Raw genomic sequence first — 16,856 nt, forward strand, 5'->3', positions numbered from 1 at the left:
GGGGGGGAGCTGGAGTCTTTATTAGTACCATTCTGGCAGAAAAGGTAGGGGGGTGATGGTTTGTTCGGGTCTTTTTGTTGTGTGGGGGTTTTTTTGTTTTGTTTTGGTTTGGGTTTTTTTGTTCTTTTTTTTTTTTTTTTTTAGTTTTGCCGTCGTTTGTGTGTAATCGTGTGTACCTTGCTTGCAATTTTAAGGCCTGCCTTCTCCTTTCTCCTGTACCCTTAATTTATTTTCTGCCAGCCCTCTTCTCCTTTGCCCTGCTCTACCCCTCTGCCCCCCTCGTCCGCCTCTCCCCCCTCTTGGTGGCTCTGGCAAGGGTGGTTGGACGGTCTGCCCTTCTGGTTGTCATTGCTTCCTCTGGACTTACTAGAAAGATGGCAGTTGGTGAAAGATCTTTTTCAGTTGCACTCCCCAGGCTTATTGTGAGAGGAAATGAGATTGAAAACTGCTGCCGTGCAGGACGACTGGCATACTCAGGAGGGTGATCTCAGTAAACATGGCCCTGGACCACACTTAACGAGCATGACCAAGCTGACATAGCAGTCAGACAGGAGTTGTCTGTATGGCACTGCAGAGGCCTAGTGCTTGATACTCTTGATTATATTATTTAAAGGAAGCTTGCCTTAGAAAAGGTTTTTGCAGGTTTGATTTTTGTGTTAGTTCCGAAGGAGACAGCAATAAATACAATGACTAGTTTGAGACTTGATTTTTAAGGGTTGAAAGTAATAAGACATTAATCCGAGGTCTTTTTAGAGAGAGAACTAAGTTAGGAGAGTGGCATTTTCTGTCCTTTAGATCACAAGTAGTTAGGCCTTCATTCTCAAGGATTAACAATAAACATGTGGTTTCTGTTAATATGTTAGATTAGATTTCATTTAATGAGCCTTTTTTTTTTTTCCTTGCCTTGTTTTCCCTCCCCATTGGGAGATCCAAGAATATTTTGTTTATATGTGTAATACATTTTTGACATTTAGTTTCTTGTCATCTGTGGCGAGAGATAGTTGTATCCTTGCTTTATCTTACAGTCACATTTCACGTTCTGAAATTAAAAGATACTTTCATTTTTTTCATGGGGAGGATTCTGGTCTTTTTGCACTGTGAGATTTCCGGCTCAGTTTAAAACAAGAACATTGAAGTAAACGCTTTGGCATGTCTGAGATGGTTCACAGACCCCAGCTGTTTTTGGAGTTTAGTGAGTGCGTTTGAATCTGCAGATTTATATACAGTTACGTAAAAGAACACTGTCCAAAGCATTGACACAACACTTGGCGTGCCTTAAAATATGTAATTTCATTTTGTATAAAGACTTTGATTATAGATGGATGCTTCTCTTTTAGACCGGGGTTATACATAAGTAAAAGGTGTGCCTACATGCTTCCTTGTGAAGTTTGTGGACATTTGCATGGAAAATTGTTATCTTGATGTATTATCCTGCAAGCTTTAATGCATCAGGATTCAGTTTGTTGTACATGTCTATTTATGGTGCGAGAATATTTGTGACCACTAATAACTGTCGTACTTCATAAATAACCTCTATAAAATTTTGGGCCACCCAGCATGCTGGTTAAGTGCCATTTGAAAGTTTTATCACCTTCTCAGTGCTGATTCTTTCATAAGCTGAACATACAGGCTTTCTGTTTTCCTTCTGACAGGAGTGAGTTGTAGGTGATTTCTTAAAATGGGAAGTTGTACTGTTTTGCTCTGGAATGTAACAAATCCAGTCTGTTTTGTGACAAAAAAGATGGCACCAGTAGAATTAGAGAAAAATGTTTTGGATCAGTTTGAATTTACACTTGAAAAGAGAACTGTTGGCAAATCAGTGGAACAGTCTTAGATTTAATCAGTTTAACTGCAATCTCGTTTTACTTGTAGTCAGAATGTTAAGTGTCAGTTACTGCCAGTTTAGGGATAAACTAAAGCAGAGGCAGTGTTCGAGGACTGCTGCAGGGCTCACTTCTTTCAGGTCAGCGTACAGCCATATTGTGTATAAGAATGGAGAACTGAAACTGTGACTTCTCTGTGAAATATATCTATTTTCCCTCTGGATAGCTGTGGAGCAAATATACATAGTACCCAGCTGTTTCAGTGTCCAGTCTTGCAATCCCTTCTTCCATATGTTTCCTTTCATAAGGAAACTCACTGACCCTTTGAACCTCCAGCTGACTTCAGTCAGACTATGGGTTTTGTTAGAAGTACTTGGATACAGAAATAGTTGTCATTTTGACCTCAAATTCGCATGATCAGTGGGAGACATTTTCAGTAAAGGTGAATGTCCCTGTAAACTAAAATCTATGCTATTTCTTTTAACTTGGCTGTGAAGGAAAATGTAATGTTTAAACTAATTTTGGAAGTAGTATTTCACAGTCTTTACCTGTGACAAAAATTGCTGATTATGCAGGCCGTCTGGGGGGTATGATAGACATACTGATGGGAAAATAAGGGATATTTGTAGGAGAGAGAAGAGACTTAATGAAACAGTTGTAACAAAGCAAACATTATAAAACTTACTTCACAGTTTTTAAGTTAAATTATATCTACCATACGTAGCTTTTCTAACAGTGTAACCCCTTTTTCCTGTTAATATGTTGATTTGAGTTCTGGGGTTTTTTTTGGTCTCTAGGTCACTATAATTTGTAGTTTCCATTGGGAAGTGATTTAAAGAGAAAATGCCATTAATGTCTGAACAGATAGTCATGTACTTAGGATAATTCAGAAATTTTTTTGAGATCTTCATTTTTAAGCAACTCCCCCACCCCCAAGTTACTAGTGTAAAAAGATTGCATTGGGATTTTTGTTGCTTTTGGTTTGTTTCATGAACCGTTTTTTATTCATTAGCGGGCTGCCTGGGTAAGGTACAGACTACTTTAGATTTGCTGTCTAAATAAAAGTCTTGTTTTAAAACAGGCATTTCTCATTAATTCAAGTTTTAGAAAAAGCTGTACCAAAAAATCTGAATTAGGACAGAATTTGACCTGATAGCATTTGGAAAAGTACCTTCTGCTGTGTTTGTATGATATTAATGAAAGAGCTACAACTTTTGTTGTGGCATTTTAAAATACCGATGTTATAATATTTAAAGTAAATAATAATTTTATGCCACTCAGTTTTCAGTTACTGTTAGGGATTATTGCCAGAAGCTCATGTTTTGTCTAATGCATCAATTAGTCATTACAGTTAATTCTTAACCTTCTTAAGTGTATTAAATTAACTGGGTAAAGAAAACTTATGTGTGAGAGAAAGAGCAATAACTTCTGAGTAGTTCTGCTAATTGGTAAGTTTTTAGCAGAATAAACATAACTTCTTACTCACTTGAGTCTTCATCAAAAGCATTAAAGAGACTATATGATTTTCCTTGGGTACTGCCCCCCCTGTTTTTTTTCCTCTGTTAGACTCTGGTTTAAAAAGATTTTTTTATTGCTTTGGTTTCAGAATTACAAGTGGACTTTGCAGGTTTGGCTGGACTTGTTTACTTTCTGTTATTCACTCCTGTTTTTGTTTGAGGCATACCGCTTGGTAAGAAAAGAGAGAAGACATAGAGGGGGAGATAGTGAAATAGCTATTTTTTGTGTAAAACTGAGAGGTACAAGGAACTTGCAATTAGGGATTTTTTTCTCATCCCTTTCATCTAGCCATGTGTTAAGTGTACCGTCAGTTTCAAGAAAAGATGAGTGCTATAGCTGTACCCACAGCATTGTCTGGAGGGAGGGAACCTTGAGATAGAAACTTTAGAGACAGGAGCGTTAAAGCAATGACTTACAAATGGCCGTGCTGGAAGGAAACTTTGAGATAGCTTTGGGTTTAGAACTGACTTTGAGCAGGCTTATGTTATTTTAAGAAGTTGTATGCCATCACAGTGGTGGGCGGGGGTGACTTCAGTGAGAATATTGTGCTCATGTGTCAACTTGGGGGGGTAAAGAGTAGAAAATGCTTAAGAAACCTGTAAATTCCAGAGTAATTAAACACTTCTTTTTTATAACTAACATTGACATTTGCAGGTTTGGAGCAAGTCGTGGAGGTCCTCTTCCTCCAAAGAAATTTGGTAATCCAGGGGAACGTTTACGTAAGAAAAAATGGGATTTAAATGAACTGCCCAAATTTGAGAAGAATTTTTACGTGGAACATCCAGAAGTGGCCAGGCTTACTCCGGTAAGTTTTCAGATTGCGTTTGTTCATTTTGCCTGCAATAAAAAAATGTTACAAGTGGAAAAACTTGTCCTGGGAAGTCTGGGACAGTATATAACAGAGCTGTCTCTTCATTAAGCTTGATTGGTATGTGTATACTCTGTGGGATACTGGTCCTAGTTGCCTTCAGTATTTAACATTAGCGAAGGTGGTGCTTCTACTATTAGCTGTTTTTGTATGAGATATTTTACGTTTGGTCATTTATAATTCATCATCATAATGTTTGCCTGATCTAGCTGTTCATCAGCGTAAAGAAGACTTGGAGGGCTTGAGAGTTGCAGTAATGGGGAGGCCCTGAAAGAACCTGAAATAGTGACCTCAGAGTGGGAGAAATAAATGAGGAATATTTGAAATAATATTTTATCATAATAATTCAGGCTGAAGGAGGCCGGGGAGATCTAGTCTAATCCTCTGCTTAAAGCAGGGCTGACTACAAAACTAGAGCATGTTTTTTAGCACCTTGTCCTTTCAAGTTTGCATATACCCAGGGATGGTGAGAGTTTATCCTCTCTGGGTTGTTGTCCCAGAGCTTAATATTTCTCATGGTATTTCCCCCCCCCCCAATGATTATTTGCAACATATTCTCTATAACAACCCATTGGGTAGTTGAAGGTAGCAGTTAAATTCCCTTATTAGTCTTCTCTTTCCCAAGCAAAACAAATCCAGTACTCCCAGTCTTTATTCGTACCACCTGTACTTAAGCCTCTAGCTTTACCCCATAATTGGACATGCTCTGTTAAAACAATGCTCTTCTTACACTGGGGGGCTCAAAACTGAATGCAGGACTTTGTGTTTACTCTGTAGATACAATAATCTCCCCTTCCTAACTGACTTTTAAGTCTAGAGTCTTTTTTTCCCCTCTCTTTTATGTATTTTAATATTAAGAAATTAAGATATTTCATTCTTAAGGAAACAAACAAACAAACAAAATGTTGTTACCCAATTACCTAGACTTACAAATATTTATGTGGCATTCATGAGGTATTTATACAGCGCAGAAGATTTGAAGGAGGCATTGGCTTTTTAAAGAGAAACTTGAACTACTGCATCACAGTTGGCGTTAGTTGCTGTAGCTGTCTTTGCCGTAGCCAACTGAAAATATTTTAACTATTTTCCCACTTGTTTTCTCTTTTTCATTTAAGCTCAAGAAATTCTCACAAATAGTAAATTTATTGCTTTGGAAAAGTGCATGTTTGATATTGATATGTATCTTTCTATTGATTTCTAATTTGCACTAGAATAGCTTTCTGCTTGTTTGTAGTATATTAGGGCCTCTTTATTTTGTTCAGTTCTTAACACTGCCACATAAACCATGTTTCTTATGTGTTCCTCTGTTTCTAATAACTTTTGAAGCTGTTGACCATTTCTGGCCTCTGGAAGAAGAGTAAAATGTGTAAAAATACTATATTAATACAGTTTTCATTAAAAAGGGCTGGTTGGAAGAAGAGAGGGACATTAGGCCTTCTAAACTACTTAGAGAGCTCATACCTCTGAATATTGTGTGAGTTATGTGATAGCTGAATCTCAAGATAAAATCCTTAGGAAAGCAGTTCTTTCCAGATCTCTGTTTCAGTTCAGTTCTCTAATGAAGCTCTTACCTAGAGTTGTGAAGAAGCATGCATTTTTACTGACATTTGACCTTTGTCTTTGCAATTTTTTTTCCAAATAAATAGTATGAAGTTGAAGAGTTGCGAAGAAAGAAAGAGATAACTATTCGGGGAATGGAGGGCTGCCCCAAGCCTGTATTTGCCTTCCACCAGTGTAGCTTTCCACGTAAGTATTTTGCCATTCTTTAAGATAATGAGGATTACTCAAAACCAGTAACTGTTTAGGCCTGTTCTGTTTTCTGAAAGGTCTTCTGAAACCTCAGTTATCCTTTAAGACATTTTTTCTTTTCTTAAATTCTTAGAGTATGTGATGGATGCCTTGATGGACCAGAACTTCACAGAACCCACTCCAATTCAGTGCCAAGGCTTTCCACTAGCCCTGAGCGGTCGTGATATGGTGGGCATTGCGCAGACTGGCTCTGGGAAGACGCTGGCAGTATGTATTCTTCTTTTTTATTTATTTGACTACTTTTCCTAGTTACTTTGCAGAAATTAACCCTTGGCTACTTGTTAGTAGTTTTTGGGCTTGTCAGTACTACAAGCATAAAGTGAGATTATTACATGTTTTTAAAGCTTGCTTTATGCATCATGGGTGACACTGAAGTCTCAACTAAACTGTCTTATTCACAGGAATAAATTTTGTGTGTCTTTCTTTTGATGCTTAGTCACTTCTCTTTGGTCTGTACTTACATTGTCGTTGAAAAAACAGTATGTGCTCTTTAGCATACTTGTTTTGTTAACTATGCAAGTTAAAATAAAGAATGGTTGAGTCTTCAAGGTTCACTTTATCTGCAGTGGTTAAGAAGGAATTTTATCCTTTATGAAAAGCATTTGTTAGAGCCAAAATTGCTTGTTCCTGCTAACTTAGATTCCAAGTTTAAATGAGCATTCCTTTCAGAGGTGTTGAGCAACTATATTTTGTGGTTACATCAAAGCAGGTATGGTTGGTCAGCAGCTCTGAAAAACTTCTGTTGGATAACGAGTATCTGGTTTTGCAGAATCCTGATTTTTATATAGCCAAGGTTTCTTGCTGTCTCTCACATCAAGTATTGTTTTCTCGAAGGGATGTTAGGCTAAATGAGTTGTTGCTATGATCCAGTTGTCATAGCAGGTGATCATTGGCACTGAATATTGAAGTCCTGTGTCTTGACTTAAAGTTCTTCTGTTTTAGTATTTGTTGCCTGCAATTGTTCACATCAACCACCAGCCATATTTGGAGAGAGGGGATGGCCCAATTGTAAGTGCTTTTTGATTCTCTTCCTTTTTGTATGTATGGCATGCCATTGTTAATGAGATATGTATTTTATTTAATTGATATATCAGAATAGTGAGTAGATAAATGTTAACTATCACAATGTGAACATCCCACTCATTAGTTGAAATTCTGTGCAATTGATGATATAGTCTAAAGATATTTAAATGTTTTAGCTAATAAAGAGCAGATGATCCAGTTTTGCTTATGGTGTCTGTGCGGAGCCCTTAGGTTAGGGGTGTGTGTGAAGCGTGGCTAACCTGAATCAATTCCTTTTGCAGTGTCTGGTTCTAGCACCTACTAGAGAGTTGGCCCAGCAAGTGCAGCAGGTGGCTGATGATTATGGCAAATGCTCAAGACTGAAGAGTACCTGCATATATGGAGGAGCACCCAAAGGTCCCCAAATCAGAGATCTAGAAAGAGGTAATTTTAAAATGGGTGTTTGCAGTGTCTGGAGGAGGAGATATGGTAAAATCTCTGTAAAAATAAAACTATCTTCTTAAAACCTGTTTGGAGGAGGGTGTGCATGGATGAATGGCTATCTCTTTCTCCAGTTACAACGATAGTGCAGTGGTATTTCTTTTCTTTGTTGTATAGCAGCTTATTTGGATATTAGATTTCCTTTCCATTTTCTCTTTGAACTTTTGAAGATCATCAGGACATAGGAAAGGAGAAAGGAAACTTGGCAGAAAGAGAACAGGTTAATTTGAGGAAATGCAGTAGCAGCAAGTTTAAGGAATGATTTTTTTTTAAGCCAGATCGCATGTTTTCTGCCAGGTTTGTTCAAATAATCAAACTTAATTTCAGGATGTATAGAAACTTATTTAGGCAGTGGGTTTTGGTTTTTTAATTGTTCTTAAGGACTAAGCTCTATTTCTTTTCATGTACCTCATAACGTTCTGTAACTGCCTTTCCGTACATAGCAAGGGGCTGGAGGTGGGAATGATGAGGAACCGTGGTTCTGCAGCAACCACTGAACACAGTACTGCTCTAGTGACCTAACCTTCATATCAAGGGCTAGTTACTTACAATTTCAAATGCAAGAATGTGCTGATTGCTTTCATCTTCACTAGATCTAAAAAACGTAGTAGAACTTAGTGAAAAGATGTGAGAACTGTTATCAAGGTAAACTTACATATACTGACCTACTCAAGAAATCAAAGTTTCACTTACTGCTGCAGTTTGAAGAGTCATTGTTGAAAACTGCAGTAATGTGATAAAGGCATGCATGGTAGAAGGCTGTGGGATAGCTCTTTTCAAGAAATTGGTCATGAATTCCAATTCAGTGGAGGAGTCAAAGGTTACATGAAGAGAGCTTGGGAGGACCAGATTTGTGGGTTTTTGCCCACCTTTCTGGAGTGCTGTAAAATAGGTTTTCTCCTGCTTATGAAGAAAACACTTTGGTTAGAGGATGTGGGCAGGTTTAGTGGTTTTAGTTCTTTTAGGTGTTACTGTCTTTGGATGATTGGTTAGTATTTTCTGCAGCAAAGATTTTAATAGAGTCCAGAAAACATCTTTTTGGGCATTTAGTGAATTTACTTTGAAGGAGTATATATCTGACAACAGAAATTGCAGTTTATTCAGTCTCCCTGTCAGACCAGTGGCTCCGTTAGAAGTCTTAATTCTTTATAGAATTATATGAGCTTTATAGAAACTATAAGTATGCCCAGCTTTGTCAGCTTTGAGGAGTCCAGATTGACACAGACAGAAAGGCAGGGTTGCCACCCAATACTCTGCATCTGTAAGTGCAGTATCAAGAAAGCTCTTTTTCACCCATCTGCTTCCCTAAACTTATGTGCTGTGGACATTTCAGTGACACTGAAGGAGCCCACCTGTAAGATCTGAATTTTGTTTTTATGCTAACAGATACAGGCAGGATGGTTGTCACTGTTGGTACATGATTACTCAGTATTAAAGTTCATGCTTTGGCTTTATATATTAAAAAAAGAAGTGGATTTGAAAGTAATTTGACCTATGTAGCAAGAAGAGCATTTCATGTTTGCTTAACATGTGGAGTTTAGCTAGAGAGCTTTCTAGACTGCGTAATTCTGGATGAAGGTGGTCAGGCTTGAGTAGAAGCTTATTTTACTTCTGAGTTTTGGACAGCTCTTCACTGGTGTTTTCTGACCTGACAGTAAGATTTTAGCTTCTATACTGCGTTCATTATTCTAATGGCACTGTAACAGTAATTTCAGAATGGAAAAAAAACATTAGAAGAAACTAGGGCTTCTACTGAAATGACTCAGTCTTGGGTAAGAATGAGGGTGGTGCTTTTTTTTTAAACAATTTTGCTCTTGAAGATGATTCATTCTGACTAAAAATACCAATTGACATTCAAATGAAGAGCCTTACTCCTTTTTGTCATTCTTTTCTGAAGGTGTGGAGATCTGCATTGCTACACCAGGTCGCTTGATTGACTTCCTTGAGGCAGGAAAGACCAACCTTCGTCGGTGTACGTACCTGGTGCTGGATGAAGCGGACAGGATGTTGGACATGGGATTTGAACCCCAAATTCGTAAAATTGTTGACCAGATAAGGGTGCGTGAACCTTGTAAAGGGACAGCCTCCTTCGGTTTCCCATTCAAAGTCCAATACTTTAAATAAATTCATTTTTCCTTTTTCTTAGCCTGACAGACAGACTCTGATGTGGAGTGCCACCTGGCCAAAAGAAGTGCGGCAGCTTGCTGAGGACTTCCTGCAGGACTATGTTCAGATCAATGTGGGAAACTTGGAGCTGAGTGCCAACCACAATATCCTGCAGATAGTGGATGTATGCATGGAAAGCGAGAAAGACCATAAGTAAGCTGATTTTCTTACCATCTCACTTTTTTTGGTTGTACTTCAAAATCTACAAGGCTTTGTAAGCCAAGCGTAATTCTGAATAGTGAAGTTACTTGTATTATTTAACCTTTGAGTGTCACAAAATAAGGAAGTCCTGTAATTAACTAATCTGTTGCATATATTTTAACCATACTGTTGTACAACAGACAAATTCTCTGTGATACTGACTGACTTCTGTGGATGTGTGTTGTGTATGTTCTCAATGTAGACTGAGAGAGTGTGCTCCTATATTCTTGTATATATGAATATACGTCTTAGCTCTCATGTCTATTTTAGACTGATTCAACTGATGGAAGAAATCATGGCAGAGAAGGAAAACAAGACTATCATCTTTGTGGAGACAAAGAGGCGATGTGATGATCTCACTCGAAGGATGCGCAGAGATGGGTGATTAGCCTTCCCCCTCCCTCGCCTTGTTTCTAGTGGGAAACAGAAATTGTAATCAAAAGCAGTAAGGTTTAAATGTTCATGATGCTATTGTTGGGAACAACTTGTCTGTTCTTTTCTTGGCTGAATTCCGTCTTAGTTTCCCAGAAGGTTCCAGTCCATCAAAACATTAGTGCAAGAGAGAATATTTGTAAGCTGTGCAGCCTTTAGTGTATCAGAATACCGATACACTGATCAGGACTGAATCAATATAGCAAATGTGATTTTGGCTTAGATGGTTATTTGTGTAGGTAGTGGGTTTAACGTGCAAGGAAGAAATCAGTGTATGTGCTAGGTAGATACAGGCCAGAGGAGGATGGGGAATAGAATATTTCTCAAGTCTTTTATTTTTTGTCTTTTTACTGAAATGTCAATAAAGCTTCCTGTTGCCTTTAATGTATGTACTTTCTGTCTATACTAATGTGCATCTCTGTTTGGCAGTTGGCCAGCTATGTGTATCCATGGAGACAAGAGTCAGCCAGAAAGAGATTGGGTGCTTAATGGTGAGTCCATCACTGAGGGGAGAATAACTCGGGCTGCTGTATGTAATTTACTGAGACATCGTTTTCTCCAGTCAGTGTTTTTTTGTCTCTAAACCCAATAGATGCATTTCGAAAGAGCTTATTTTGCCTTTGTACTGTTAATTTCAGTACTTGTATCTGCCTTTTTTTTTTTTTTCCTTTTTTTTGGACGAAAACACAATGGGAAAATTGCGTAACCTGGAGAGTTGGATTTTGAAAAATATTTGACACATCATAACCTGACTTGATGGGTTTTCTGAAATTGACTTATCTAGATTCTGGAAAATGAGCGTTTAGTGTAAATGAAGTTCAGGTAACTTTATTTTTTTGAAAAATCTTACTTCATAGCATGCTTTGTTTTACAGAGTTTCGTTCTGGAAAGGCTCCTATCCTCATTGCTACCGACGTTGCATCTCGTGGGCTAGGTTTGTACACATAGACCACTCTTGCCTATTGCTTCATATTTTTATTCTTTGGACTGAAATATGTTTTCTTTAAAAAAAAAATTCAAAGCGTGATTTTCCCCCACATGTGAAATACGTTTTTTAACATTAATCTTTTTTTTTTCTTTCATATTCAAAGTCTCTTCCTGCTCCTAATGAACAGGCTTTGGTCTGCAGCAAGGCCTAGGCATGACCAATCGATCGCCAAGAGGGAGAAGAGACGTCCAATTATGCAACCCAACCCTTCCACCACACTCACTTCTTCCCCAAATCCAGCTTTTGTTGCTGGGTGATAGGGATGGATTGCTCTCAGTTCAGAGCGTGTCAGATAAAGTTCAAGTAGGAAGTTGTGGGAGAGCATTTCGACAGCAAATATCTAATATTCTCCCTGTATGACACACCACAGATTTGAACACACCAACCCCAGTGTACATGCATGTTTACCCCACAGATGTATTCACATCTGAGAAAGCACTACTCCCAGATCTTTGGTCTTGACATGTAACCTTCCCTCCTCTGTGCTCCTTCTAGGCAGGACCACTGAGATTATATGTGGCCTTTAACATAGTGTTACCTGAATGTGTTATTGAAGCAAAATTGCACAGCTCTGTTCTGGTGGTATGAAAATGATCTGTCTGGATGCATCAGTTGTGCCTCCGTTTTTTAATAAGCGTATGTGTATTGTGAAACACTTTGTGTGCTAAGCACAGTCCTTATGCATCTGCCCACTCTAGAAGAGGAGGTTGACTTCTAAAGTGCTCAGAGTTTAATAATGGACATTGAATATTCCCCCCTCCCTGAGTTTGGTAGAAGATGCTACTTGGGGGTTGATGTGTCATTGTAGTAAATTTTAAACAAAATTATTGCAAGTCATTGCAGATAAGCTCAGAAGACTCTAGCTGTTAAAAATCTCAGTTTTCTGAGCTCTTTTTTCATATGCTGAAAGGGTTGCTGTGCTGTGCATCATATGGTCACTTTAATACAGGCTGACCATTACTAGACTTGGCAGCCTTTGTTCACACAACCTTCACCCCGCCTTCCCATCCCCCCTCAAAAATGTCCAACACTCCTCAGAGAGGTGATTCTATGGACTTCAGTCTCTGCCCTCTAGGGTCATGTCTGGACCTGTGCAGTTAGAACTTGGGCCTGTTGGGAGAAGGGACTGAGGCCTGAAACTAGTTTGTATGAAAGAGAGCTGCTTTCTCTAGCAGCATTTTTTAAACAGGCTTGCTATGTGCTGGTAGCTTCTTTGTGCATCTTGCCTAGACATTTAAAACAGCCTCACCCCCCTCAAAAAAACCACTCCCCCCAAAACTACTTAATTGGATAACACTTCAGAAAAGTCTCCCCAGTTCCCATCCTCCACTTCACCTGAGCTAAGGGGGAAAGGTACCAGAGTCTGTTTCTTGTTACTGAACAACATCTCTGCTTATTTTGGGGCCCTGAGTTTGCTGCTTCTTAAAATAAGTCACTTAACTGGCAAACTTCTGGACGACTTCCTCCAAGATCCTGGAAAGTGAAGGCTTCTACCTAAATAACATAAAACAGGGGCGCGCGCCTTTTGGCTGAGTCACCAGGGCTTTCCCTCTTCCTAATGGAACATTGGTTTCAAAAAAGCTTCTTCCAGGTAAGTTCTGAGTCCCGTACTGACTTCTTTGTGATAATTCCCTGGAGTGAGGTCCTCTCTCTGCACTGATTTTTTTTTTTTTACTTTATATTTTTGTTCAGTCTATTAAACTAAAACCATCGAATTTGTTTTGTTTTATTTTGTTTAACAGAAGCTTTGGTATCAGCTGCAGATCATTCTCAGTGCAGGGGTGGGGGCACATCCACAGTGATGGTCTAAATAGCTCTCTAGACTAGCATGTTTGCTAGTTTGTATCTCTGCTGATTAATAATCAGAGACTGTCTGTGCCATAGGGTCTTTTGATGGTCTGACAAAGGGAATGTTTCCCAAGTAGCTGTCAAAAATGATGTACAGTTTCAATTCTTGATCTTGCTACATTATTTCTGAAAGCACAGGAAGATTGCGAGTGTGCGCAAACACTTTGGAGTATGCTAGACTGGAGAAGCCGAGTCTTGTACTTAGGGCAAGTCTTTCTTCAGCAAGCTGCGTGCTCTACCAGGACCACTTTCTAGTCTGGAAAACACCCTTGCATTTTCCTCTTCCTGCCTTCCCATTCTTGCCACTCTTCCCCAGTCAAGTCATTTCTGTGTCTACATTGATAGCTACAATTCCCTGTGCTTTGTGCAGGGAAAGCACGTCCTTGTATCCTCTGTGGTAATTCAGGTTGCTTTGCTACTGATGGATGTGCAAAGTGGGACTGACTGAGGACCATGTAGCCTGCAGCTTGTCAGACTAGTTACACCCTGGCTGTGAAGATGCAATCTGTCATATGTACTCCTCTCTTTACTTCACTTTCCCCTTTTTTAAAAAAAACCAAACTGGTGCATCAAGGACCCTAGCTGGAGACTCGCGCAGCCCCCTGTGAAACCTGCCTTCTCACTCCCTTTTTTTGGTGTGATTCAGGACTTTGGAGTCAGCAAAGACTGAGGAGCCCCCCCCTTTGCTGTAATAAGAAACAGACATAAAGTCCCCCTCTTGTCACTACAACCCTCTTGTTTTTATTTTTTCTTACAACCCCTTTGAAATTGAAGCAGTCTGGGCAATAGATGCAGTCTGAACCTTTGGATGTTATTTTTGTATCTTCATTTTTTTGACAATTGCCCCCAAGAACCCCGAATAGGGGACAAAAAGCGTTGGAGGACCTGAAACTTTTACCTGAACCCAGGTTCTCCGGCGCTTCACAACCAAATGGGGCTACAGAGAAGCGTCTTAAGCCAGTTCACAGAGCGAGCGTGTGTGGGGACTTCTCGCTGCCACGGACCCTTGATGCATGCTCCCCGCGCTCCAGTGGTCCCGTGTCAGAGGGCGGAGTTTTCGAAAGGAGGCCGCCAAAAATAAAAGGCAAAGAGACGGGATCGGCTGCAGCGGTTTCCCACAGGAGGAGGGAGTGTGCATCGGTCTGGTAACAAACAGAGAATGTTTCTCTCTTTAAAAAAAAAAAAAAAAAAAGGAAATAACAAAAATCTGTGTTTTATCTTGGATATTTTCAGAATATTCTTAAAATGCAGATTTTTAATTATTTTTTTTGTGAGCTGTTAGGGCAATTACTGTAATACCGAGCTTTTTAAAGTATTGTATACTGTAGCAAATAGGTGCTTTTGGTACTCGAGGTGCTTTCACTGAAGTGTTACACTAACATTTACTTTGTTTCTGTCCCATAAGTTTACAAAGTCTGACTTCCCAAAAGGTGTGCAGTTCTTATCTCCTAAATTTTAATATTTTTTTGTATACAAAGCAATTTTGATAATTTCATTTCCGGCTTCCATCTGATACTGTAAGTAGGGAATTGTTAATGGAATTAAGGATTGTCCAAATTACAGAAGTTTGCCAGAACTGGGCAGAACAGCATGGCGAAATGTTAGTGCAATGCATTCTGGTGGTAACTACAAAGCTGCGTTAAGATATTCTAGGTCTGAATACTTTTTACTAAGTTGTCTGAATAATACTAATGTAATTGGAATGTCTTAAGCTTTAGGCTAGGGAAAATAGTTCACTGAATTTTATTAGGACTGTGAAAGTAAATATTTTTAAGATTGCCTTTTATTTCATGTTACCAAGTGGAAGGTAAGTGATATCATTAGCGTTGTTATTTGTTAGACTTCTCCCAACAGGGTAAAAGCTTTACAATGGCAGTTCTGCCCTTCCTCCACCCTAGTTTGCTCTGTCTGATTTTAACTTTCCAGATTGTGGTTCGTTGTTTTTTTTTAAAAAAAAAAACACCTTTGAAATTCAGTTAGCTCATTCACGAAGAGCAGTGTCTTTGACAATAAAGACAGAGAAATGCATTCTGGGGAGGATGAATTCAAGTGCAGGGCAAAACTGCTTTAAAATTACCACTGTTTTTCAGGACATGGGTCTTTGTTCCTGATCATCTTAAATTTGAGTCTTCTGCTCTTTTGGGATGAGTCTGTCTTGTATTTATTCTATGCAATTACTAACTTTGTATTTTTTTTTCTTATTACTGTCACCTGCATTCGTGCTCCCCACCTTTCGTTGGCACGTCCTCTCTTCTTCTCCCCTTTCCTCAACCCCACCCCTTCACTGTGCTTCGCACCTGGGTACTTCACAAGACGTGGAAGATGTTAAATTTGTGATAAACTACGACTATCCGAACAGCTCTGAAGATTACGTGCACCGTATTGGCCGTACTGCACGTAGTACCAACAAAGGTACTGCCTACACCTTTTTCACACCAGGAAACCTGAAACAAGCCAGGGAGCTTATCAAAGTGTTGGAAGAAGCCAATCAAGCCATCAATCCAAAACTGATGCAGCTTGTGGACCACCGAGGAGGAGGAGGTGGTGGTGGAGGTAAAGGCATATGGGAAAAGGGCTACACAGGGAATAGGTTCCTCATTTTGAGGGAGGGAAGATAAAAGAGGGTAAGGGAGTAGTAAGCGCAAGTCCAAGATAACAAACAGATTAGTAATAAAGCTGTTCTGTACCCAAGGTCTCAACACGTTATGTAGATGTAGTATTTCTGTCCAACAGTGAGGTAATCCACTGTTTTACCTTAGCTGTAGATTTTTTTTTTCCTCCTGGTAAGGTCCTCACAGAGCTAATTTTACTCTAATTAATTAATTTGTTGCAGCTCCTACCTAAGCACAGGCAACAGGATGTGTGCGTGTGCATATGCAAAATTGAAGTTAGTAAAGGGATACACTGACTGTACCTTCGGGGGGCTAAGACTGTTTCCAAGTTAGTCCTGAATTTCCTATGTTTCTTTGTCTCCAAGCACATGCATTAAGAACCCTTTTTGAACTTCATATTTACACCTTGAACAAAATGAAGAGGCGTATGCACAGCTGTGCAGGGAAGTTACAGTCAGTCAAAAGAACTTGCTCCTTGTGGGCAAAATTGTGGATGTAGAAGGGGAGGAAGGGTGGCATAATTGTACCAGTTCATTGTTTAAAACTTGTTCATGGTACTAAATCTTAATATATCCATCACCAGGAGGTCGTTCTCGTTACCGAACGAGCAGTTCAGTAAACAACCCTAACCTGATGTACCAGGAGGAGTGTGACAGGAGGCTCCGGGGAGTGAAAGAGGGCCGGAGAGACTCAGGTGGCTTCAGAGACCGTGAGCGTGGTGACAGTTACGCCAACGGAGCCAACAAGACCTATGGCAGTGCCTACGGGAGCCCAAATTCCGCTTTTGGGGCAGCACAGAGCCAGTATGGTTACACTCAAGGGAGCTATGGAGCAGCTGCCTATGGCACGAGTGGCTATGGCACTGCAGAGTACAGTGCTAGTGGCTATGGTGCTAGCACCACAGCTGCCACCGCTGGGAGAACCTCACAAAGCACTACCCAACAGCAGTATGCAGGGATGGTGGGGCGCTGGCTATGGCACTGCAGAGTACAGTGCTAGTGGCTATGGTGCTAGCACCACAGCTGCCACCGCTGGGAGAACCTCACAAAGCACTACCCAACAGCAGTATGCAGGGATGGTGGGGCGCT

General features: G+C 39.8%; 1 protein-coding gene across 1 annotated transcript; it reads left to right on the forward strand.

The window, feature by feature from the left end:
• Positions 1 to 3,995: 3,995 nt before the first annotated feature.
• On the forward strand, positions 3,996 to 16,767 carry DDX17 (DEAD (Asp-Glu-Ala-Asp) box helicase 17; the record flags this gene model as incomplete). The annotated part of the gene is made up of 12 exons (XM_010087636.1): positions 3,996 to 4,146; positions 5,856 to 5,955; positions 6,092 to 6,225; positions 6,961 to 7,026; positions 7,323 to 7,464; positions 9,419 to 9,579; positions 9,668 to 9,840; positions 10,159 to 10,269; positions 10,750 to 10,811; positions 11,195 to 11,254; positions 15,470 to 15,709; positions 16,352 to 16,767. Coding segments are annotated over 12 exons (1,816 nt in total), but the record flags the coding sequence as incomplete, so codon positions are not given.
• Between the last annotated feature and the right edge of the window lie 89 nt (positions 16,768 to 16,856).

This window comes from Pterocles gutturalis, unplaced genomic scaffold, assembly GCF_000699245.1.
Source record: "Pterocles gutturalis isolate BGI_N339 unplaced genomic scaffold, ASM69924v1 scaffold22111, whole genome shotgun sequence".
Classification (NCBI taxonomy): domain Eukaryota; kingdom Metazoa; phylum Chordata; class Aves; order Pterocliformes; family Pteroclidae; genus Pterocles; species Pterocles gutturalis.